Here is a 24,994-nt window from a genome sequence, read left to right as displayed (position 1 = left end):
CTGCAAATGGATCCTCTTCATAGCGAATTTGGTATCTTTCTAACAACACTTCGTAGTCACTGGACGTTCCTGGAATACTGAGTTCTGAATCCTCTCGGAATAGTTATCTATGAAACTTGTTGTACGCATTTGATGAAGGTTTCGTACATTTCAGGTTGCGGTTGAATGTTTATCACTTTTGAGCCAAACTCTTCACTGAACTTCTGCCTGTCAGCCTTCTTGAAGTTAAACCTCCATTTGAATGGTACCTCTTCAGGCACTACTACAGGATTCACAGTGCATATAACAGGTCTGTGTTGGGTACGGGGGGGGTGGCAACTTCTACAGTCCTCCTGCTACCTGCCAAGATGAGAAATATAGAAGTAGATATCCACGGTGTAGCAAAGCAGTTTAAATCACTTGATAAATGCAAGGCTTCCGGTCCAGACTGTATACCAGTCAGGTTCATTTCAGAGTATGCTGATACGATAGCTCCATATTTATCGATTACATAAAACTACTGGCTCACAGAAATATCACTATCTAAAGACTGGAAAACTGCTCACGTTACAGCAATACCCAAAAAGGGAAATAGGAGTAATCAGCTAAATTATAGGGCCATATCACTAACGTCGATTTGCGGTAGGGTACTGGAACATATACTGTGTTCCAACATTATGAATTACCTCGAAGAGAACGATTTATTGATACATAGTCAGCACGGATTCAGAAAATATCATTCTTGCGAAACACGACTAGCACTTTATACCCATGAAATAATGAGTGTTATCGACAGGGGATGTCAAATTGATTTTTAGATTTACAGAAGGCTTTCGACATCGTTCCTCACAAGAGCCTCCTAACAAAACTCGCCTCAGTTGTGCGACTGGATTCGTGATTTCCGGTCAGAAAGGTCACAGGTCGCAGTAACAGACGGAAAGCCATCAAGTAAAACAGAAGTAATATCTGGCGTTCCCCAAGGCAGTGTTATAGGCCCTCTATTGTTCCAGATCTATATTAACGTCATAGGAGACGATATGAGTAGTCCTCTTAGATTGTTTGCAGATGATACTGTCATTTACCACCTTGTAAAGTCATCAGATGTAAGTCACACAAATCTGAAGGCTGTAAATTTATCTAAACACTTAGGGATTACAATTACAAATAATCGAAATTGGAACGAACACATAGATAATGTTGTGGGTAGAGAAAACCAAAGATTGCAATTCATTGCCACAATACTTAGAAAGTGTAAAGTCATCATATGATCAAAACGAAATGCAAAATGATTTGGATAAGAGATCTTTATGGTGAGAAAAGTGGCAATTGACCCTGAATAAAGAAGTTATTCACATGAGTACTAAAACAAATCTGCTAAATTTCGATTACGCGGTAAGTCACACAAATCTGAAGGCTGTAAATTAAACTAAATACTTGGGGATTACAATTACAAATAACCTAAATTGGAACGATCACATAGATAGTGTTGTGGGTAGAGCAAACCAAAGACACCGATTCATTGGCAGAAGACACAGAAGGTGCAACATGTCTAATAATGAGACTGCTCACACCACGCTTGTCCGGTCTATTCTGGAGTATTACTGTTTGGTGTGGGATCTGCATCATATGGACTGACAGATGACATAGAAAAAGTTCAAAGAAGGGCAGCAAAATGGGGGAGATAGTGCTACAGACATGATACGTGAATTGGAGTGGCAATAATTAAAATAAAGGCGTTTTTCGTTGGGACGGGTCTTCTCATGAAATTTCAATCACCAGTTTTCTCCTCCGATTGCGAAAACATTCTGTTGGCACCCACCTACAAAGAGAGAAACGATCATCACGATAGAATAAGAGAAATCAGGGCTCGCACAGAAAAATTTAAGTGCTCGTTTTTCCCTCGCGCCGTTCGAGAGTGGAACGGTAGAGAGACAACTTGAAGATGGTACACTAGTCCCTTTGTCAGGCACTGTATTGTGAATAGCAGGGTAATCACGTAGATGTAGATGTAAATGTTTATTTTTGCTATGGTAGAATGTTTTTGAAACTTTCTCATTTCCTTCATCATATAGTTTCGTTAATCTGTAGTACCAGATGAGCAATGTTTCAAAAGTTCTTGCGGGAAGCAATTTTGGGTATTTTTTACTTTGCTTTATTATATCCATGAAAAGTCGTGGCAGGAATGATAAAGCCAAAATATCTACACTCCATTGAGGCGCTACGTCGTCTGTTGAAGACTAATCCACGTCGGAGCAACACAACTGGCGAACGGGAAACAATTTTAACATGTCAAGATATACTGCAGATGTAAGGGTGTACTCGGAGGGAATGTGTAATCATACAAAGGAGCGCAACACACACTCTCCTTTCGACTGCCTCTGGTTTCATTTTAGCATCTCATTTGGGAGCTTTGAAACACTAACCCGCACCTTATGAAGGCTGTCTACAATACTGCTGTAAAAGGTCCGGTCATCAAGGATAAGTTGGACATTTTAGTAAACTAGCGACAACATTTTAATGCGAACGCGACAATCCCATCACTCAAATCATCAATTTACTTACAGTGTCATGTATAGAACTTTCTCGCTTCTTCAGAATCAACGAAACACAAAGAACTAGGGAGCTGGAATGAATGAACACGTTTTATGCACAACAGACACGAATAGAATGTTGAGCAAGAACATTGATCACACGTCTCACAACATGCCGACCTTGTGACACGGACTGTTATCCCGCTGGAAGGTACTGTTGTCGCGGAAGACATCAAGCATGAAGGGATTGTTCTAATTTAATTTCTAACTTCACCATCCTCCATGTTTTGTCTCCATACAGACCTTTGCTCAAAACATAGCTTTTCGTTAAACTTTTTCCGGTTTCATGCTTTTTTACGTTAGGAGCTGCTTCTTTTCACAGAATGATCTTCTGTCTTTTGCATTCCTTCCTATGACTTCCTTGCATTTTCACGTACTCCCTTACGTGACCGGAAAACCGATGTCTTGATCACTGAGTAAATAATAAGAACGAATAAAGTACACCTACATTTACTTGTATGAGGAGAAGCTCAGCTAAAATTCTGTGCGCGTATTAAAAGAATGGATTTTGTAGTTTTCTATGTGACTTGTTGTTGTATACTGAACTAAACTGACCTGGTTTCCTATTCTTAACTTCGTGTGTATCTGTATTGTAATCCTGAACAATACAAGTGCTGTAATTACGTAAACGCTATCTGATATAGAGTCGCCGGAGGTCTGAAACTGTATAACTGTGTTGTAATTAACTTTGCCAAAATAATTAGAAAACGTAAATCTGTATCCTAAATAAGCTGTTCTGAGAGATTCTGTATCGTGAAGGGCAGTGAAAAGTGCTGCAATGCGTAACTGCAACTTCGACACACATAATTGTTAGAATAAAAATTCTATATAAAACTATAAATGTATTTTGAAAGAGTAACAAACCTAATATTTCTGTGGAAATGCCCTGTACTTTTACGAACGCAGACTGATTAAACAAAATTCGAGACACTAAATTATACACACGCAAACGAAAGATTACACGATAGGAATAAAACCTGTCTGCATATGAAATGAAATATGAACTCATCTTTACCATTGCTGAGCCAGATAACGATTCTGGAAAACAGTATTTAAGTACTAATGATCTTATTGTCCAGACTGTAAAATAAACCTGGCCCTAACAAATTTTCTTGATTTACCTGTGGCAAAAGAAACTCGGCACTGCTCGAAAGTCATGAAGATTAAAATACAGCGCAGCAGAGGACTAAATAAAAATGAAAGAAAGCCTTGCACAGTGCAGTGAAAGGACATGAAGCTATTCTAAGCAGATTAAGCTTCAGTTTTAACAACATTGTTACTCAGAATGCAGTGCGGCGACACACAATTAAAAATCTAAATTTTCGTTAAAAGACTGTGGAATGTATTACATTTCTTAAATGATTCGAAAGAGACTAGTATTCAAAAACTACACAGAATAATGAAAAAAATCCCCTGACAATTACAACCATCTGTACAAAAATTACTTCTTATTAAGAAATAAGGTGGCAGGGGTAAAATATAGGGCGCGAAAGGCTATTTACAATTTGTACAGAAACCAGAAGACAGTTGTAAGAGTTGAGGGGCATGAAAGGGAAGCAGTGGTTGAGGAGGGAGTGAAACAGGGTGGTAGCCTCTCCCGATGTTATTCAATCTGTATATTGAGTAAGCAGTGAAGGAAACAAAAGACAAATTCGGAGTAGGTATTAAAATCCATGGAGAAGAAATAAAAACTTTGAGGTTCGCCGATGACATTGGAATTCTGTCAGAGACAGCAAAGGACTTGGAAGAGCAGTTGAACGGAATGGACAGTGTCATGAAAGGAGGGTATAAGATGAAAATCAACAAAAGCAAAACGAGGATAATAGAATGTAGTCGAATTAAGTCGGGTGATGCTGAGGGAATTAGATTAGGAAATGAGACACTTAAAGTAGTAAAGGAGTTTTGCTATGTGGGGAGCAAAATAACTGATGATGGTCGAAGTAGAGACGATATAAAATGTAGACTGGCAACGGCAAGAAAAGCGTTTCTGAAGAAGAGAAATTTGTTAACATCGAGTATAGATTTAAGTGCCAGGAAGTTGTTTCTGAAAGTATTTGTATGGAGTGTTGCCATGTATGGAAGTGAAACATGGACGATAAATAGTTTGGACAAGAAGTGAATAGAAGCTTTCGAAATGTGGTGCTACAGAAGAATGCTGAAGATTAGATGGGTAGATCACATAACTAATGAGGAGATATTGAATAGAATTGGAGAGAAGAGAAATTTGTGGTAAAACTTGACTGGAAGAAGGGATTGGTTGGTAGGACATGTTCTGAGGCATCAAGGGATCGCCAATTTACTATTGGAGGGCGTGTGGAGGGTAAAAGTCGTAGAGGGAGACCAAGAGATGAATTCACTAAGCAGATTCAGAAGGATGTAGGTTGCAGAAGATGAAGAAGCTTGCACAGGATAGAGTAGCATGGAGAGCTGCATAAAACCAGTCTCTGGACTGAAGACCACAACAACAACAACAACAATAACAACAACAACATTAAAAAATATTTCTCTGCCATGAGGGGTACATCTACAACTCCGAGTGCAAGTTTTACAAACAGATACCTCTGTTTAATCGCTACTGACCAATGAAACTAAGCAATCTGAACTAATAAATAGAATCCCATTAGAACTTTTCTTTTTTCAAACACATCACAAATTACGCGCAAGGAAGGAACGCAACGGCAACATTACGTGAATATCTTTATTTTTAGCTTGTCTGCTGCTGCGCTGTATTTTAATGTTCATCACTTTCGAACAGTGCCGAGTTTCTGTTGCCACAGGTAAGCCAAGAAAATTTGTTAGGGCCAGTCTTTATCAAACCATATTTCCAAAATTCAACATCCCCTGCATTTTTATTTGTGTGCTCTGATAGCAACATCCAGACCGCTCAATAGCATGACCAACACCCGTGTCACTTACTTGTCTGAGGATGCTACTGGCAACGACATTGCTACTGACAACCAAAGATCACATTGCTTGTATTCAGAACCTCTTTGGCGTCACATACAGATTACTGACGCCTTCGTTTTGAAACATATGCATTGTAAAGATATCATGTATGATACATTGAATGGAAGTGTGGAGCTAATATCACTTTCACTGGACGCCAGATATAAACTAGTAACCTTAAAATTTAACCACACTAAGTAGACAAGTTGCGGATGCTTATGAAACTCGCAGTAAGGCTAAGGCTTCGAGAATAAAACGGATTGCAGTAACGGAAGCAGAAGTAACACAGCAGGAGAAAAAATTTTAGGTTGTTAGCCAGGTACAAGCTTCCAAGTAGACCGAAAGTACTTGCTACGAGGAATTGATAACAGTTCTTTCTGAGAAAGTGGAAGTTATATGGGCTTGAAGAGAGGCTACGAGGAAATTGTTGATTTTCATTTGTTGTGCGAAGTATGGTGCAGTATAGCGCAGAAAGGAACATCAGCGAAAACACAGCAAGGACAAGTAGATGTAGCTAAATTAAACCAGGCGAAGTTGAGGGAACGGGATTACGGAATGAGACACTAGAACTAAGAAATGAACTTGTCTCTTTGTCCAGCGAATTTCACCGAAATAGAAAGCAAACTGCAATAACAAGAAAAGTTTTTCTGAAAAGAAGAAATATTTTAGCAACAAATACGAACATAAGTGTTAGGAAGTCTTTTCTGAATTGATTTGGAGTATAGCCTTGTAGGGAAGTGAAACGTGGGCGATAACAAATCAGGCAGAAGAGAATAGAAGCTTTTGAAATGTGGCACTACGGAAGAATGGTATAGCTTAGATGGGTAGATCGCGTTATTAATGAGACGGTACAGAATCTAAATGAGGAGAAAAGGAATTTATGGCAGAACTCGACTAAAAGAAGGAATCGATTGATGATCCTAGGGCACCAAGGAATCGTGAATTTGGACATGGAAGAAAATTTTTATGCATGTGTTTTTGTGTGTGTGTGGGGGGGGGGGGGTGGTCAGGGGCGTGTGAGAGAGGAGTGGGGAAAGAGGGAGGGGGGGATAGTGTTGTCCAGGGAAACCAAATAGATGAAAGTTGCAGCAGTTATGCAGAGATGAAGAGGTTTGCACAAGTTAATCGAGTAAGACGTTCACAAATGAATTACAGACATTGGCTGCGAGTGGACATTGATTGAAAACAAAGGGAAATGTTGAAAATTTGTGCTTGACCGGCATTCGAACCAAGGTGTCCTGCTTACGATGCTGTGACCACTGAGCCATCTAGAGAAAGTGGTCACTGCAACTCCACGAACTACCCGAGCACGCTTCCCATCAGACCTAATTCTCAACTTGCCTAGACTCTACTACTGTAAGTGCCCCTTGCTCATTATCCTCATTACTCGCGGCATTTCGTCGATTCCCGTAAGAGTTCGATCCTGGAGTGCATCTGAGGTGAAGAGGTCTTTGGTTGTCTCACCTTAATTATTTATTCGGAAGTCCGAAAGAACAGACACTACACACAGGAACAACTAAATATTTCCGTGCGAGCTCTGATTTCTCATATTTTATTATGATGATCATTTCTCTCTTCGTAGGTGGCATTCGGAGAAGGGTGCTTGCTGAAATTTCGTGAAAAGCTCTCACTGCAACGAAAAAATTGCTTTGTTTTAATTATTGCCGTCCCAACTAGCTTAACGTACCCGAGACTCTCTCTCTCTACTGCATCGTAATATTACGAGGGTACTCCAAAATAAATGCACACTATTTTTGTGAAAATACAGTTTTCATTCTCCATGTGTGAAAGTTTTACAGTGTGTAGATTCATTCTTCCCGCTTGTTTTCAAATTTAGTTCAACCTGAATGAGATTTTCACTCTGCAACGGAGTGTGCGCTGATATGAAACTTCCTGGCAGATTAAAACTGTGTGCACCGACCGAGACTCGAACTCGGGACCTTTGCCTTTCGCGGGCAAGTGCTCTACCATCTGAGCTACTGAAGCACGACTCACGCCCGGCCCTCACAGCTTTACTTCTGCCAGTATCTCGTCTCCTACCTTCCAAACTTTACAGAAGCTCTCCTGTCCTGCGCAGGAGAGCTTCTGTAAAGTTTGGAAGGTAGGAGACGAGATACTGGCAGAAGTAAAGCTGTGAGGGCCGGGCGTGAGTCGTGCTTCAGTAGCTCAGATGGTAGAGCACTTGCCCGCGAAAGGCAAAGGTCCCGAGTTCGAGTCTCGGTCGGTGCACACAGTTTTAATCTGCCAGGAAGTTTCATATCAGCTTAGTTCAACCTGTTCCCGTAAGTGGCGCCGTCACAGTCGTCTTCAGGATGGCTCCTGCACTTGACGTTCGTCAGAAGCAACGTGCTGTCATAGAATTCCTGTGCTGAGAAAACGAGAAAGTGGGAAACATTCACATCCACAAAAGGTTAAAAAAGGTGTATGGAGACGCTGCTGTCGATCGCAGTACAGTTAGTCGGTGGACAAGCAGGTTACGTGATGAAAGCGGGCACGGCAATATTGAGGATTGTCCTCGCAGCGGCAGGCCTCGTACTGCACACACTCCAGACAATGTGCAGAGAGTTAACGAATTGGTGACTGCTGACAGACGCATCACAGTGAACGAATTGTCACGCTACGTTGGGAAGGGGGAAGGAAGTGTTTGCAGAATACTGGAAGTGTTGGCATTAAAAACGGTTTGTGCCAGGTGGGTTCCCAGGATGCTGACAGTGGCTCACAACGAAACAAGAAAAACGGTATGCAGCGAACTTTTGGAACAGTACGAGAATGGTGGAGATGAATTTCTTGGAAGAATTGTGACAGGTGATGAAACAAGGCTTCATCATTTTTCATCAGAGACGAAGAGGCAATCAATGGAGTGGCATCATTCAAATTCACCCAAGAAAAAAAATTCAAAACCACACATTCTGCTGGAAAAGTTAGCCTACGGTGTTTTTCCATTCCGAAGGACTCTTGCTTGTGTACATCATGCCAATTGGAACCACCATAAATTCTGATGGATATGTGATGACACTTAAGAAACTTCAAACTCGACTGAGTCGTGTTCGATCACATCGGCAAAAGCAGGATGTTTTGCTGTTGCACGACAATGCACCGCTACATGTCAGTCAAAAAACCATGGAAGCGACCACAAAATTCGGATGGACAACTTTGAAACACCTGCCATACAGTCCTGACCCGGCTCCATGTGACTATCATCTCTTTGGGAAACTGAAAGACTCTCTTCGTGGAACAAGGTTTGAAGATGATGACTCCCTTGTGCACGCTGCCAAACAGTGTCTCCAACAGGTTGGTCCAGAATTTTACTGTGCGGGTATACAAACGCTGGTTCCAAGATGGCGTAAGACAGTTGAGAGGGATGTAAATTATGTGGAGAAATGAAAATATTGTTCCTAAAGGAAGAATCTAAACACTGTAAAACTTTCAAACATGTAGAATTAGAGGTGGATTTTTTAAAAAAATAGTGTGCATTCTTTTGGAGTGACCCTCGTACTTTGACCTTTTTCGATGTCCTCCGTCAATCCTATCTACTGTGAAGTCGGCACGTGTAGACATTTTATGCGTGCGTGGCAGTTCAGTTAGTTTGTAATCAGCATTTTCTACCGTGTTCGGTGTTAAGGCCTTGAACTGATTTGGCGCAACTGGAACACTCGCAGTTCCACGAACTGACGTCTGTCTAGAAGAGCTGCGTGTTTTCGGCAGCCTTCACGGAGAACCCAGTGCTGCAAGCCGGGCGGAAATCCGTCGGACCGCGTGCCGGTTACGCACAACACGCTGGAATGGGATGTGAGCGTCTGTCGCGTCGCTGAACGCGACTATGGAAGCCCCCGGCAAGCGGTGCGGCGTGTCCACGGACACGGCGGGCCGGCGGCGTTCCTGGAACGGCCGCGAGTTTCGCGCGCCGCCCGCTAGGGGCGCTGCTGAGGTGGTCCTCAGGAGGCGCGGCCCGGCCCGCGTAGCGTCAGTCCGGCGTCTCCCACCGAAGCAGTCGCATCTGTTCTGTTCTGTTCGCGCCCGGGTTGCAACCAGTACCGAAGCGGAGTCACTCAGTAGGGAAGGACGGCCTGTCTAGCGATGGGTAACTGTTGTTCGACGTTCAGGGCGGTATTCAAGCCCAACGAAGGCAGCGGGGGCGGCATCCCTCTGATGCCCGTGAGGGGCGGGTCGACACGCAGACCTGACAGCCTCCCTAAGCCGCCCGCCGCTGTGGTGCCCTCGCCGCCATCGCCTGGTAAGTACCTCGTCGCTTCCACTTCTGCTGCTTGATGGTATAGGCTCGCTAGGATTTTGTCCTACCAAGAACTACGTAGAATTCATGTACTTCCTAGACTGCTCAGTAACAGCAAAACCTTCCCGAGACAGTACTTCACCGTTATGAAATACAGCCTATAACTACTTGGATCAGGCGCAATAGAACAGTATGAGCGAGTAATGACCGTCGATGTACGTGGTGTTTCAAATAGATGTATCTAATTTCACAAGCCTACATATCTACACGAATAAAGACAGAAACGTAGGGCGAATTTTGACTGATACATTAGATTACAAAGTTCGTATATTTAAAAAACAAAGCAATTTCACAAGAGCATTTCGTTTATACTATGTGGAGATACACCCTTACATTTTCTACACTCGGCTATAGGCTCCAAGGTTTCATTTATCTTTGACTGAAGTTCAATGTTCCGTCCACGGGACGCACGAAAATCATCCACGCGCTGAATGGTATGATTTCCTGTGTACAGCAGAGGAGTTGCTTCCATTTTATGCCCAGTCGTCGTCTTCAGGTGCCGCGTTCCGTGCTGCATTGTTAAGCGTGCCTGGGTTCCTAATCAGGCTGATTATACTCGAAAAAAGGAAGGAAGGAAGACTTTATTTCAGCGACGCTCGGACAGCACGGTGAGAAGAGACAGAGCACGAGCTATGATTACGAAAGGATGGGGAAGGAAATAGGCTGGACCCTTTTCAAGTGAACCATCCTGACATTTCCCTGGGCAATTTAGAGAAATCACAGAAAATTGAAATCTGGATGGCCATACGGGGATTTGGACCGTCGTTCTACCGAAAACGAGTCCATTGTCCTAAGCACTGCGCTGCCCCGTTCGGTGATTGTAGTCGAGTTAAAGTTCGGCCGCAGCTGATGATTTGCTTCGTTGGCCCAGCCGCGAGTGCCGCTGATGTTCGTTTCATCTTTGCTCGACTGTTTTAATAAGCTATCGCACGTATGACATGCCACAATCGCTGGGATGCGGTACATGCCCAGATATCGGAGACGTAGAACGTTTTTAACGTTATGAAGAAGTGTTAGTTTGTCCACGTTCGTAGAGCGCGGCGGCTCCACAGTCGTGAGCTGAATTGGAGTACAACCGCTCCAGCGCTCTAGTTCACCAGAGCACAATTTTCCACTGCAAAATGTTTCAATACAAGAGCCAAAACCTTACTTGGAGTAAAATAAGCAACTTTTTAACAAGTGGTGGGCTACATTTTAATTCATTACAAAGAGGGGTTTTCTCTGTGTTTTTCATAAATCGTGACGAGATGATACTCAACTTTGTCCTATGCCTCAGTGAGCATGTCTGGCATTACTGCATTCGCTGCTGTTACTGTGCGACATCGCAGTACATCCAAGTTGTTGGAATAAAATTCGATAAAAACACATTCCGAGAGATCTTGCGACCTTGAGCCACTGGTGCAATACGAGATCATTACGGCCAGTCCATTGTCTAGGTATCTCATTGTTGAAAAATGTTGTTACATGCAGGTGCCAGTGCGGTGGTGCTCCGCCCTGTTGCAATGTGACACTTTCGGCATGTTCTCCCACTCCTAGGAAGAGCCAAATGAACGAGCCAGCGAGGAAGCTAGATGTGCCAGAGAGATCCATATCCACAAATATATGAGCTGGCAACAAAAAACTGGTGCCAACATACATTTCTAGTTTTGATCTGTCAGTTAAAATAGACCCCCTGTTAAATTAAAAGGAAGGTCAGCGTTGGCCGTAATATTGATGTTTTATTGATAGCAGAATCGATTTACGACCACATAGTGATCATCTTCAGTGCTGGAAGCTGTGGTGTACAAATTAAACTCAGACACAGCACTTCATGGAGTCGCCAATCAATAAGACCCCCTGTTTCTATCTACATTTATGTTAAAGATACGTCGCCCTTGCGGGGTATGGCAGTTCGCAACTGCATGCAACTGACGCTGCAGAGTAGTACCGGTGACCAATGACCGTAGGTATCTAACACCTCTTGACAGTTATCATTTAATCTAGTCTCTTGACACAGAGACAGGTCGTAGCGGAATGGAAACGTATTCCAGAAGACTGCTGTATGAACTCTGGTATGACGATCCCAAGGTAGTTGTCCCATGTTCAGGAGAATTCTGGAAAGGTTTCTTAAGTAGGATATGGACGAATGTTCCCCAGAATCCTCATCCAACAGAACTGGTAGTACGGCTGTACAGTAGTACGGCTGTACCACTGCGACATCGACGGGCTGCTAAATTCTTCCCTACATCCCTTATTTTCTGAACACGATACCTTTTCTAGAGCAGAAATCTACAACAGATGTCAACTGAAACTGCTGTTAATCTGCAGAGGCGAAGCACAGGCAAAACCAGATAATGTGTGCGCCATCCGTTGGAATGATGGCACAGCTATTGTTTGACGGAATGCATACCGAAACTTCGTCGTGGTGCAGCCCATGTAATATACATTAGTCGCGTAAGATCCGCACAACTATGACGACAGACCTCAGGGTAGCACAGCAAGCGAAAATTGTACATCAGCTGTGATAGCATTTCGTCACTTACATCCCTTTGTTTTCTTAATAGACAAATACGGGTGTCTTTACCACTGTGAGAGTCATAGAAACGCTCAAACACACCAAACTCCAAACTGGGTGCCCGTGTAATAAATGCATTTTTAGTCACGGAAGAGCTTATTCTTAACATTCGAGGGCAGACGTGTCAAATCGTTTCAAGAAACACATTACTTTCGCCCACGGACGTATCGCATGCACAATGACCATGAATGTAACTCAAGAGAAATACGGGAGATATGCCCGTGTCGACTGCCATTTCCTCGTGCGTAAACTACCAGTAGGATAGCCGAAGTAAATGATACTGTTATCATATGTACCCTGCACCACACATCGTTTGGTGTCCTGTGCAGCAAAAACTGAGACTTGATGTAGTTGTTATTTATTAGTATATAAGAGAGTAATGGCTTAGAAAGTGATTTGTGTTTCACAGCTCCCTGTAAATGTGCTCGATATCAAGACAGCGGTGTAAATGGAAATTTGTTGTAAGGTCTTATAGGACCAAACTACAGAGATCATCGGTCCTTAAGCCTACAAACTACTTAATTTAACTTAAACTAACTTACACTATGGACAACACACACACCCATGCCCGAGGGAGGACTCGAACCTCCGACGGGGGGGAGCCGCACGGACCGTGACAAGATAGCAGTGTGGAAAGGATAATGATCAAAACAATCTTTCCTTTCTTTTTCTCTCCTTCTCTCTCTCTCTCTCTCTCTCTCTCTCTCTCTCTTTCTCTCTCTGTCTCTCTCTCTTGATCACTTCCGTTTTTTCATGTCGTCTATTGTCATTAAACAAGCCACAGCACTTTTTAAATAAATCGAACTGCAAAACTTTCTATACTGGTGACTCGTTCCTGTTGATAAAGTGACTTACGTCGTTATCATAACGTATTTTTATATGTATATACTTGTAAATGACACATATAGTATGATCAAAACGTAAGACCTTAGCTTGGCTCGGCTGTAAGCATTATGGGACTCAACATCTGAGGTCATCAGTCCCCTATAACTTAGAACTACTTAAACCTAAATAACCTAAGGACATCACACACATCCATGCCCGAGGCAGGATTCGAACCTGGGACCGTAGCAGCCACGTGGTTCCAGCCTGAAGCGCCTAGAATCGCTCGGCCACAGCGGCCGGATTTAGTTTGGCCGATAGAGGCAATAAAAATTGTAATTTCTTAGAAGTTCATATGTAACGAAAACATGCGCTCGATTCTATGGTAAGTTACTAAAGGGTTGATGTAATAGAGACTGGACGTATAAAGAGGGGAAAAAAGGGAATGCACTTCAGAAAAAACTGATATTGTGTTCATCGCTTTGTTGTGAATTTACAGATGGGAAGTATTGCTTCATTTTCTTTTCTCTAACACTGTTACTCAAGAGTATGTACTGCACGATAGCAAAATCACTTGCAGCGTACCGCTGTTTCAGGATCAGGTTACAGTGATTGGAACAGCCGGCAAAAGAAAACTATTTCCTGGAGGTAGTTATGATCAAAGATCTAAAATAATTATATAATATTTTGCTCTGTAGAAAGAAATCAAAATTTTATAACCGCTTTTCCACCTTCTGGCATCCGTAGGAGTCAGCACCTGATACAATTAAGAAATTGAGTAAGACTTCCAATAAGGAAGCCATAACAATTATCTTAATACTACATTCCGTTTCCAAATGTACATAAACAGACGGTGTTGTCCATCATATCTTATCAATGTTCGTGTGCACTGAAAATGTAATGCTTCAGTGCATCATTCCGAAGCTGGTTAAGCAACGAAAGAAAAAAACTTCTTGTGGTTTTGTTGTGAGAAGGCGGTTTATTCCAAAAGCTGAAGTAAAACTTCCACGTTTCATAAAACAATAATAAGTATGGTGACATACACTGGTTTGGAAAACAGTACTGAACCATTATTGACCTCCAGTGCCTATTTATGTAAAGTAGTGTTAAAGCATTACTGGTGTTCATTTGAATGTAAGGATAGGCCTAACGTCCGAAGCGTGTAATAGCCCAAGCAATCGAGGCTTATCGCAGCCTCGCCCTGGAGTGACATTAGGACACACTTGTCATAAACACTTGTCTGATGAATGATCCTCTTCCCAGCGCTCCGTATGTTCCTCGGGCGTCGTTAGACGATATCGTAAAGCAGCGAGCTAACTAAGACGCGTTCGTATTGTTTCTCGCAGGCGCCCCGCGAGGATGGGCCCCCCTGATCACCCATTGTTCTCTGAGTTACGTTACGGCGCACTGTCGGGACCACGTGCTCAGGTACTTCTTAACGTCTTATTTCGAGTGGTCCGAAGAGGCTCTAATCTCCACCCCAGTTCCGTAATCTCGCTGTAATTACTGTAAACAATGTTTCATCCGAGGTGCAGCGCACAGAGAAAAACAGCTTCAGCCGCTTCCAACCACCAATTACAGGATTAAACACAAAATATGACCAACTGTCAAGCAACGCTGATTTATCTTGAGTACACCTCAGCATACTCTGAAAAATAAATAATGGTGCAGATGATATACTGTTTAGCACTCACGGCGACAGACGTTGTACAAATCTTGGCGCTATTGTCTGTCAACTATGCATGAAATATCTGATTTTTTGCTCTCTTAGATACTTTAGCTTGAAGAGTAAGAATAAAAATGTACCCGTAGCTTATATTTCGAGCAAATAGATTTTTAAGAAGAATTACTTCGTAATCAAACTGTTGAAGAAATAAGCGTCGTTTTTATTAATTTAGAACTTCTAACTTATTTCACTATTGTTTCACAATCAGGCTACAGTAAAAATTGTAGATATAAGGAGGCAATCAAAAAGTTGCCGTTCGAAGACCAAACTAACCTTTTGCCTACACGTCGGTACTTATACACACGCATCGGAGACGCACTGCTCCTCGAATGAAAACTTTTTGATCGTTCCTTATACAACGCAGCTCCGTTTTGACGTACTTCTCCATCTTCTTCTTCTCCTCCTCTTCCTCCTCCTCCTCCTCCTCCTCCTCCTACTTTTGCCATTTCCCGTTTCTACTATGAGGTCCGCATTGTTCATGAGTTGAGTTGATGGTAGTTGATGGCCACATACTCTTCCCGAAGTCACCACCCTCCCCTCCCTCCCCCACCCCCTTCCGGGGCGGGATCTGTTTACTCCATGTCTTCGTACAGAGTAAATCTATGTAAGAACGTTCTGAAAAATTTTAGTAGTATGTAACTGAGGCCAGAGGTGGGTGCGATCTCGGTATTTGCTCAAATGAATATGGGAAACAGCTTAAAAACCGCGGCTTACTGGCACTTCTCGAGGTGGATTCGACGTACGGCGGACTCGGCTCCGCTATCCCGGAAGCTGCGCTCTAACGCGCTCGTCCTTCCGGGCGGTTCTCTTTTGACACAGTTGTCATTTCCGAAACTAAGAGCGATTTGTTAATGACTTATGTGATCTATCAAAAGAGTTTCTTAGACCAGCTGTATTTTCCTTGTGTCTAAGTAAAGAAAGGGAAAGGGTGTAAGAACCTTTTGTCACGAAGGAAGGAAGGGAAACAAATTATGGTTTACCACCCCATCAAAGACGAGGTCATTAGGATCGGAGCACAAACTCGGATTTAGAGGGAATGAGGATGCCGCATTCTTTTTGAAGGAATGATCCCTTCATTTTCCTAAAATGATTTAGGGGAATCATGGAAAACCTACACTTCCACTGACCGGACGAGTTTTTCAACCAACATCCTCCTGAATGCGAATCCAATACCTCACTTCTTGTAACCAAGGAACATCACTCGGGAATTCTGCGTTCTGCATCTCCTGATTCAGTGATGCTGTCTATTCTAGTCTGGAGGAATTTCGTAGTTAGCTCAATGACGACAAACTGTCAAGTAAAAATTACGCGACGCTGCCGCTTGTGCTTGTGTTTCACTCGGTGCGGCTACTATCCTCAAATAACGAGAGAGCTACACATTGTCGTTGGATGTGGGTTGGTCTCACCTTTACCAGACTGCCACCACGTCTTTCCATCGTTCTAATTTTTTTTTTCCACGTTCGATTTCTTCTCTGTTAATTGATTTAAAATTTTATCACTTTTCTGTGAAGTGTCTTGTCACACAATTTTCGTAGAACTAAGGTTGAAGTAGCTTTCTATTGGAATTTCATTGCTCAATGATCCACGATCCACCATTAATAAGTCCGTGTCTGTTGCTAGTAAACCCAATTCATCTCACCCGCAGCGCCTCATAGCTGAGCTGGTACAACCTAATATAAAATACCAGAGCTCTCTGCCTGAGACAGGTTACTTTCTGTTGATTTTTTCTTTCCGATATGAGCATCGTATCACTAATTATTATAATTACATTACAGATGACGTTATTATGAAATACATTGTATGTGCGAGACTGCATAGAAACAAATACGCAAGTTACTTTGCTTCCTTCAACGCTGCTTAACACACCACAGAAAGAAAATTAAGAGCCGACAAAAAAAGGTGGTGAAGCTTATGAAATGAGAAAAGAGTTGTTAGGTGGTCGAATTCTTTCAGAGTCAGCAAGGGTGCCTTGTTCTCTTGTAACGTTTGTCCTTTCCTAAATTACATTTCAATTTCGCTGGAGCCTGTTGAGAGAAGCGACTATTTTCACTTTGTTGCACGAAGTTTTCGTTATGCACCAACAATTTGTTGTTATAACACTGATAGATACTGCAACGAAACAAGTGTAGCAAGCAAACTGAACAGGGTTGTGTGTGTGTGTGTGTGTGAGAGAGAGAGAGAGAGAGAGAGAGAAAGACGGAGAGAGAAAGACGGAGAGAGAAAGAGGGAGAAAGAGGAGGTGCGAGAGAGAGAGAGAGAGGGGGAGAGAGAGAGAGAGAGAGAGAGAGAGAGAGAGAGAGAGAGAGAGAGAATAATACTTATAGATCGTATTTGCTTGTTGCATATGTGTGCCTGTATAAGAGTAGCTATTGCTACACAATCACTGTCTGTGTTTTGTAACCTATAAGGCATTTTCATTCACTAATTACCGTACAGAGAAACAGGACTTGATTGAGCCAGATGTTGCCCTTGCCAGACCCCCATGCCGTAAGCGTAGCTTTGGAGAGCCCTTTAATGTTGAATAATCATTTAGTGGTATGCGTGCCAGATTCAGCCGGTGCGGCAGCACCAGACGTCCATGATGTCAAATCTCGGACGTACCGCCTGTGTATACGTTCCGCACTCTGCAGGCGCGGACAGGTAATGTGTGCATCGCGGGTTGCCCTTCTCTAGGCGCCATACGCACGGTTGCGGCAAGTCTTGTCGATCAGATGAGCGGGACTGATAGACAATCCTTGTGCCGGCCCCTTCAACGTCATCGTTATAAGATAGGAAAAAGTGCATTGTTGTTCCACCATAAATGTTCAATTCCTGTACACATTCTTATAAATGTGAGAACACCTATCAGTAGAGACACACGAACGAAAGTATGTAAATTTAGCGTGCTTGTCTTGTTCCCTACCGAGTATTTCCTAAGGTTTTGAAAGTTAATACAACGTGCTTGACAATGGACATATTTTTGAAACGCTAGAATATTATCTGCGTAATGCTTCGCCTGTCCTGTGAAACGACACAGGAAAGAAATAGAACGAGAAGAATATAACGTTGAGCCTTACCTGAAACAGTCATCTAAATCCTTAAAAACTATTGTAGACATGAGCTTAAGTTTGAATTTAATAATAATAATTATTATACGACGCCCATATGAACATATCCTATTGCATAATAATGCCCCGATCACCCTTCGTCTGTATCGTGTTGCATGTTTCAAGCAGGCGTTGCCCTGGAGGACAGGGTATCCTGCCACTGCCATTGACTTGGTGTAACAAGAAACGCAATTCATCCATTGATCAACGCTCCAATGCTGATGATCCCATACAGACTGCAATCGTCACTGACGATGTCCTTTGGTCAACAAGGGAACACGTAGGGTTCGTCTATTGTGGTGTCGCATATTCAGTAATGTATTCTGAACTGTATGCTCCAAAGTACTGTAATCTGGGGAGATATGATTGTATTTTACCATCATAGCTCCCATAGATTGCCGCGTATCCTCCTATAGAGAGTTCTACGATGAAGCCTGGACGTTGAACACCGTGTCAATAGTTCGTGATTTCACCGCTCTTCAATCACTTTCCGTAGATGCACACTGTAGTAGCACGCGAACAGCCGAACATCTTCCTCGTTCCGAAGATGGTCATTTCCACGCGGAGGGTCACGATAGTCTCCACATTTGTGGCCAGTATCGTATTGGACACGTTACGCGGTAGGGAAAATATACAGTACTAAGGGGGAGAGATCATTGTGGTCGTTCTCGCTTCGTCGTATGCCTCCCTTGCGCCTTCACCTGTCCTCGATACCAGTGGTGTCATTAAACCTCAGGGCCGGCAGCTGTCATTATGTTTTGGCCCGTTAGCCGACAAATTTCCAGAGTTGGTTCAGAGATACCTTCTGAGTATTCCGTTACAAGGGAACTACGGTGTCCGGCACCTCGTTACAGAGTTATTGCATATGCTTTGGATTCTTGCCCCAATTAGCTTTGTATCTGCATTGCATAAAAATAATGCGCAACAGTGCAAACGTCGATGGTATGCTCTGTTTGTCTTGTTTCCACTCATTCACGGTATCTGCTGTTGATAACAGTAGTACCCATTTCGCTCTTCGACTTCTAGCTTACATTCAGCACTTTTGGGTTTTATCTTGGATTTGTTTCCCCGGCTGTGTTAGTTGTACGTTACAGTGATACACAGCTGTATGGATAGCATTACTAACGGAGAGCTGGCCGAAATGCACCCCATGTATGGGTAATGCAAGAGCGACACAACGACATTTCGCTGAACAGTGCCCCCCCCCCCCCCCTTCCCCAGGGACGGTAATCACACCACGGTACGATGTTCGTCTGAGGGTTATTGTATTACTTTGTGTTGAGTGTTGTACGTTTTGATCATTGTATATTACAGCCTCCTTCAGTATCGCGAAGGTATTTTATCTGAGACAAGAGTGAATGCGGTAAAAAAATCGAATAAATCATAACTGCATTATTACTCTGTAATGAGCCGCCGGAGGCAATTCGTTCCTTATAACAAAATACCCAGGAGGTATTGCTGAACAACGTCTGGAAGTTTGTTATATGTACGAGGACCGCCGGCCGGGGTGGCCGAGCGGTTCCAAGCGCTACAGTCTGGAACCGAGCGACCGCTACGGTCGCAGGTTCGAATCCTGCCTCGGGCATGGGTGTGTGTGATGCCCTTAGGATCGAAAACGCATCTGGAGCGTCTTCGTTGGACCTGCAGTATGCGGCCGAGGATTGTCATGAAGAGAGAAACGCATGACAGTTACGTTATGTGGGTTGCATGGAGTCAGCCAAAACCGCTCGGCAGGACACTATTGTTCTAGGCATATTTACGTGCTCACTGTGTGCTCCGAACTGAGAAGTACGAGGTGACGCGACAGACGGGCATTCTAGAGACACTGCAGAACTCATCTGTGGAAAGCTCCTCCGGGCTCTAATGGTTCAAATGGCTCTGAGCACTATGGGACTCAACTGCTGTGGTCATCAGTCCCCTAGAACTTAGAACTACTTAAACCTAACTAACTTAAGGACATCACAAACATCCATGCCCGAGGCAGGATTCGAACCTGCGACCGTAGCAGTCGCACGGTTCCGGACTGCGCGCCTAGAACCGCGAGACCACCGCGGCCGGCTAGCTCCTCCGGACTTTCACTGTGGTCTTAATTTCGCCACCGGTCGTTGCGGGCATGGGACGTGGTGAGCAAAGTACGGGGTGGTTATAATTAAACTTTCACCACTTGAGAGGGCCTCCATGAAGAAAGAGTGTTCGTAGGGCAACGAAACTTTATGGCAACATTCCTAAGGACAAACGAAGAGAAATGACGAACAAGCCATTGAAAGAAACACATTTTATATGTGTATGGTACACATATAATCACGGAGATCACAAGGCAAGGATCATTTCTGTGCGGATGCACGCATACGCTCGAAGTCATGCGGGAATAGGACTTGCCACGAGCATTGAGCCTAATGGGCAGGGAGCACTACATTCGTAGTCTGTGGAGTAAGTTCACAATGTGGGCCTGCTTGGGGAGGGGGGGGGGGAGGGGGGGGAGCTTGCTTGGGATAAATCCGCGCAGCCGTGCTAATTCTTGAATCCTCGGTGGTTTAGGGGCCGCCGGCACGGTAGCTCAGAGAGCTGGCTCGTCTCTGTAATAAAAAAAAAGAAAAAAAACTAAGTGAAGTGATCAACAACGAACTTCAACGGATGTAATGTGACGTCCGCTACGACCAAATACAACGAACAATAACGAAAAAAATGTAATAAAATATGGGTTAGGGCTCCTGTTTAGTATGCAGGAGATCCCGGGTTCGAATCCCGATCGGGCACACATTTTCAAATCTCCCCCTTGATTTTTATCAACGTTCCGTACACAGCTGATGTTTGTAATTCATTGAAATTTCAAACACATTTTAATTTCCACATAAGAGGATAACCCTGCTAGCGACGGTACACGGGCTGGAGAAAGGAGCTTTGTACAAATATTTGGTAGTCCCTGTGTTTACAGATTGGATTTACATTTGTTTGTCATGCACGTACGTGTTACTGACTACGCAAATAAATATGCTTGTAGGCTTGGCTGCTGCTATTACAATTATGATGGCAAATCCGTGATTTAATTTATAGTGCGGTTTCGTATCTATATGCCTTCTAAATCACTTGCGCGCACTTGCATTGCCCGAGCAAAGAACGCATCTAGCCGCAGAGACAAAGAACAGTTTCAGTTGCAGCAGTGGTGACTGTAAATACATATTTCACACGATATTTGAAAGCTGTGAAGCACGAGATGTATAAACCCCAGTTGCAATCGCATATGGAGCGAGAAGCAAATAACTACCTACAGCTCTTCTCCCGCACTCTGACATCGCTTCCGTTATTCCGCTGTACAATGGACCCTATGCAACGACGACTTTGTCTACCTTCAGTACCGACTGCCGTTTAAATTTCCCTTTCATCTGTGATACACTTCCACACTTTCAAACGACCTCTACTGACCTTTTATTACCGCTGAAGCATATCTCTTAATCTCTTGTACTTCTTGATATCATTCGTCAGGCTATCTTGGCAAAGATCATAGGCACTTCTGGAGAATGGTAGGATAATTTCTTCAAAAAAGACGCGACCGACTTCTGCCTTAGCCTTGTTCAAGTGAGCTTGTTTTCTGTCTTTGATGACCTGGGCGTCAACGGGACGTTAAAATCCGAATTCGCTTCCCTCTGTCACTAAGGGAAACAGCACTGCCGCGCTTGATGTGTTCTCATTTTTGAGCCCAGACCTCAGGAAGGAATGCACTCAGTAGCATGTACTTAAGTCCTCGCCTTGTGCGCTAGCCGACGCTGCCGTCCGCAGCCGTGCAGTAAATCCACACGTGCCGCGGACGTGTTGACAGCTCGTCCGGCAGCCGCTAGCGGTGGCTGTCCTGTGGTTGCCAGCTGCCGTCTCCGCTTGACATGGGTACAGAGACGAGACACGAGCAACCCACAAAACGGACAGCTCTGAGTCTTTGCCAGAGGCAGGCGATTTGGGTTCGCCCTTAAAGCATCTCCGGGTTCAACAGCACAAGATGAATTCTTTTAGCTTCATTCACACCTTTCATACAGTATGCCTGTGTCTCATATTCCAGCGACTCTGCAAAACATACAATTTGCTTTTGCCGAAGTCAAAACTGTGCAAAAATTTATCATTTTCTGAGATAATCTACGTCCCGTAGACTATTACACTCTAAGATAACAAAAGGAAATCAATGCTTCACGAACGAATTACCTGAATGGGACTGAATTCGGTTGACGTGTCGTAAATGTATAAACATTCAAATGATTAGAATTTTTAAAAAAATGGATGATTTTTTCTGAGAATTTGCTTCACAAACTGAACAAATCCGCGTCGCTCTACCTCTGCCCTTATGCAAGCAGTTACTCGGCTTGCCATTGGTTGATAAGAGTTTTCGGATGTGCTCCTGAGGGATATCCTGTCAGATTCCTCCCAATTGTCTCGTTAGATCGTCAAAATTCCAAGCTGGTTGGAGGACCTTGTCCGTAACGCTGGAAACGTTCTCAATTGGGGACAAACCTGGCGGCCTACAAGCACAGTAGTTTCTAAGTAAGAAGGCCAGACAAACAAATCGATTTAATCGTTGATTTTATGTTGCTTAAGTTCGCCATATCTTGAGATAAAATTTGCACGAACGTCAGTTTTACAATTTGCTTATGCAAGAATAATGGGTTGGGTTGGGTTGTTTGGGGGAAGAGACAAAACAGTGAGGTCATCGGTCTCATCGGATTAGGGAAGGACGGGGAAGGAAGTCGGCCGTGCCCTTTCATAGGAACCATCCCGGCATTTTCCTGGATCGATTTACGGAAATCACGGGAAACCTAAATCAGAATTGTCGGACGCGGGATTGAACCGTCGTCCTCCCGAATGCGAGTCCAGTGGCAAGAACAATGTGTTTTTGACATTCACGGACGATTTTAGACGAAACCTCACACGTTGCACATGCGCCTCAACGCAACGGCCTTTAAGGGGCATTGTGAGGATGTTTCCCACCTTGAAAGACAATTAATTTGTTCGTTTCGAACAACACCCACAAAAATTGTCTCGAAATCGACTCCGGTTGTGAAAGCTTTTGCTCTTATATTTGCCAGAAATGCAAGAATGCAATGATTTACGTGAAACACAGGTACACAGCACCGCTCCTCTCCACCTCTCTCTTCTTGTCTCTTTCTATTCCTCTTCTTCACTTTTCCTCTCCCTCTCCTTCACTTTTTGTCTTTCTCTTCATATCTCTCTCTCTCTCTCTCTCTCTCTCTCTCTCTCCTTCTGCCAAGTCAACATGAAGTATGATTTTGCCGGTTTCTGGCGTTCTTTCCACCCAAACAAAACAATGAGCAACATTACGCTTACGGGAATTCTAGAACGCTATCTTTCGACTGCTCCAACGAGACTCTTTCGAGGAGCAGCCGCTCAGTTTATCACTTCGTTATAATTGGAGCAGGGAATCTCGTTGCTAATATATGCTGTAGTTCAGTTCACAATGTATTTATTAAGGAGTATGCATTCCTCCTCGTTTTTTCTGGGATCACAGCGTCGGGCACGCTGAAGCTAATGAAGATAGTGGAGAGCTTAATGTCACGTCGCTCAGTAAGTGAGAGATATCGTGCGAAAGGGTCACGCCCTCTGCTTGTCATGCGTTTAAATAGCATGCCCTCTGTCAAGCAGTCATGCCAGTGTCCTGCCAAAGGCGCATCGGAGTGATAGCTCCTACCTCAGTCGCTTCGGGTATGTAACGTCTGGCTCTCCATTGTTCTTCAAAATTAATAGGTACTTAGGCACATCCTCAACGATACTGTTAATATATCTTCATAAAAGAATTACACTAAAAAGAAACAAAAGCCACCAGTAATGTGTGGTAGTTTTAAACCTGGGAGAGCTTCGTTACCCACGTACTATGTTTCATTCATCTGACGGACTCTCAGCTAACACTGTAAGATGTAAGGAGACTTAAATTTCAAGTTGAACATACAGTTTTTCACATGCATAAAGGAAGGAAGGAAGACAGTATCATTACAGCTTGAATACAGGCTTGGATTTGGAAACGAAATGGGAGGATACTGGCCGTGCCATTTTCAAAGTAATCATTTACCTGAAGCAGTTCTGTAAAATGTTGAAACACTGGATTGCCGTAGGAGGATTGGGACTGATATCCGCCCGAATTCGAGCCCAGTATCTTACAACTGCACCGCTTCGCTTGGTCCACAAGCACAAAACATTAACTGTCTGAAAGAACTCATAAAAGAGAGAATAAATCCGGGATCAGGCCTAGTATCGGACTGCTAAACAAATTAAAATAAGACGATGCGCTATCTAAAATAAGAAATCTTTCTGCTAACCATAAAATTAACCAGGTTGTGGGAGACAGGTATCTTGCGACAGTCTTCAGCGCGAAACACACAGCATGGAATTCGCTCCAAAGTATTGTTATCAAGAGTGCACCCAGGGTATGAGCTATGTGTGGCGGGACAAAATGCATGTTGCGAAGATCATTTTTTTGCAGGAAGGAAGGGGTTTGCACTGACCTTCCACTGCCCCCTACTCCGCTGCTAGGTACGACCTCCTGATTGAAATCCTCATTTAATATGTTTTAATTATGAACATCGGATGTAGACGTCGTAGATAGAGGCTGACGCACTCTTAAAACAAGTTTCACCGTAATTTATATGTACTTAACAGCTACATCTACAGAAATCAGTAGTTGTTTAACGATTGAGTGGAAATCAAAACTGTGACGTTACTGCAGCACTAACATGTGACGTATTTATTCAGAAGTGTGTTTGTAATATTTGCCAACTTGTGAGTATGGAACTACACTAGAAGGTCGGCCGGCGTTCAGTATAACTAAAATAAAGAAGTGAACACCAAGAGATCCACATTAATACTTAAGTGACCAAAAATAATTACTCTCGCAGGTGGCTACACCAAATCCTTCATAGATAACAAATTATCGCTTTTGCACTACATCCAACAGAGTTGCATGAGTCATTTCAAGTTTCTGATTCCGTGAAGATCACTGGAGAT

General features: G+C 43.4%; 1 protein-coding gene across 2 annotated transcripts in view; it reads left to right on the top strand.

Moving 5' to 3' along the window:
* The window catches only part of LOC126457206 (annulin), a 478,708-nt gene that overhangs the window by 276,945 nt on the left and 176,769 nt on the right, over positions 1-24,994 (top strand). Inside the window, exon 1 of one of the 2 annotated variants that reach the window (XM_050093305.1) lies at positions 9,495-9,750. The exons of the other annotated variant lie outside the window; for it this stretch is intronic. Coding sequence (XP_049949262.1) covers positions 9,594-9,750 — 157 coding nt within the window. The 5' untranslated portion in view covers positions 9,495-9,593. Of the gene's footprint in view, positions 1-9,494; positions 9,751-24,994 lie in introns of those variants that run through there. 2 annotated transcript variants of the gene reach the window in all.

This window comes from Schistocerca serialis, chromosome 2 (genome assembly GCF_023864345.2).
Source record: "Schistocerca serialis cubense isolate TAMUIC-IGC-003099 chromosome 2, iqSchSeri2.2, whole genome shotgun sequence".
Taxonomy (NCBI): domain Eukaryota; kingdom Metazoa; phylum Arthropoda; class Insecta; order Orthoptera; family Acrididae; genus Schistocerca; species Schistocerca serialis.
Note: the sequence above shows the minus strand (reverse complement) of the source record. Positions and strands in the feature narration are given on the sequence as shown.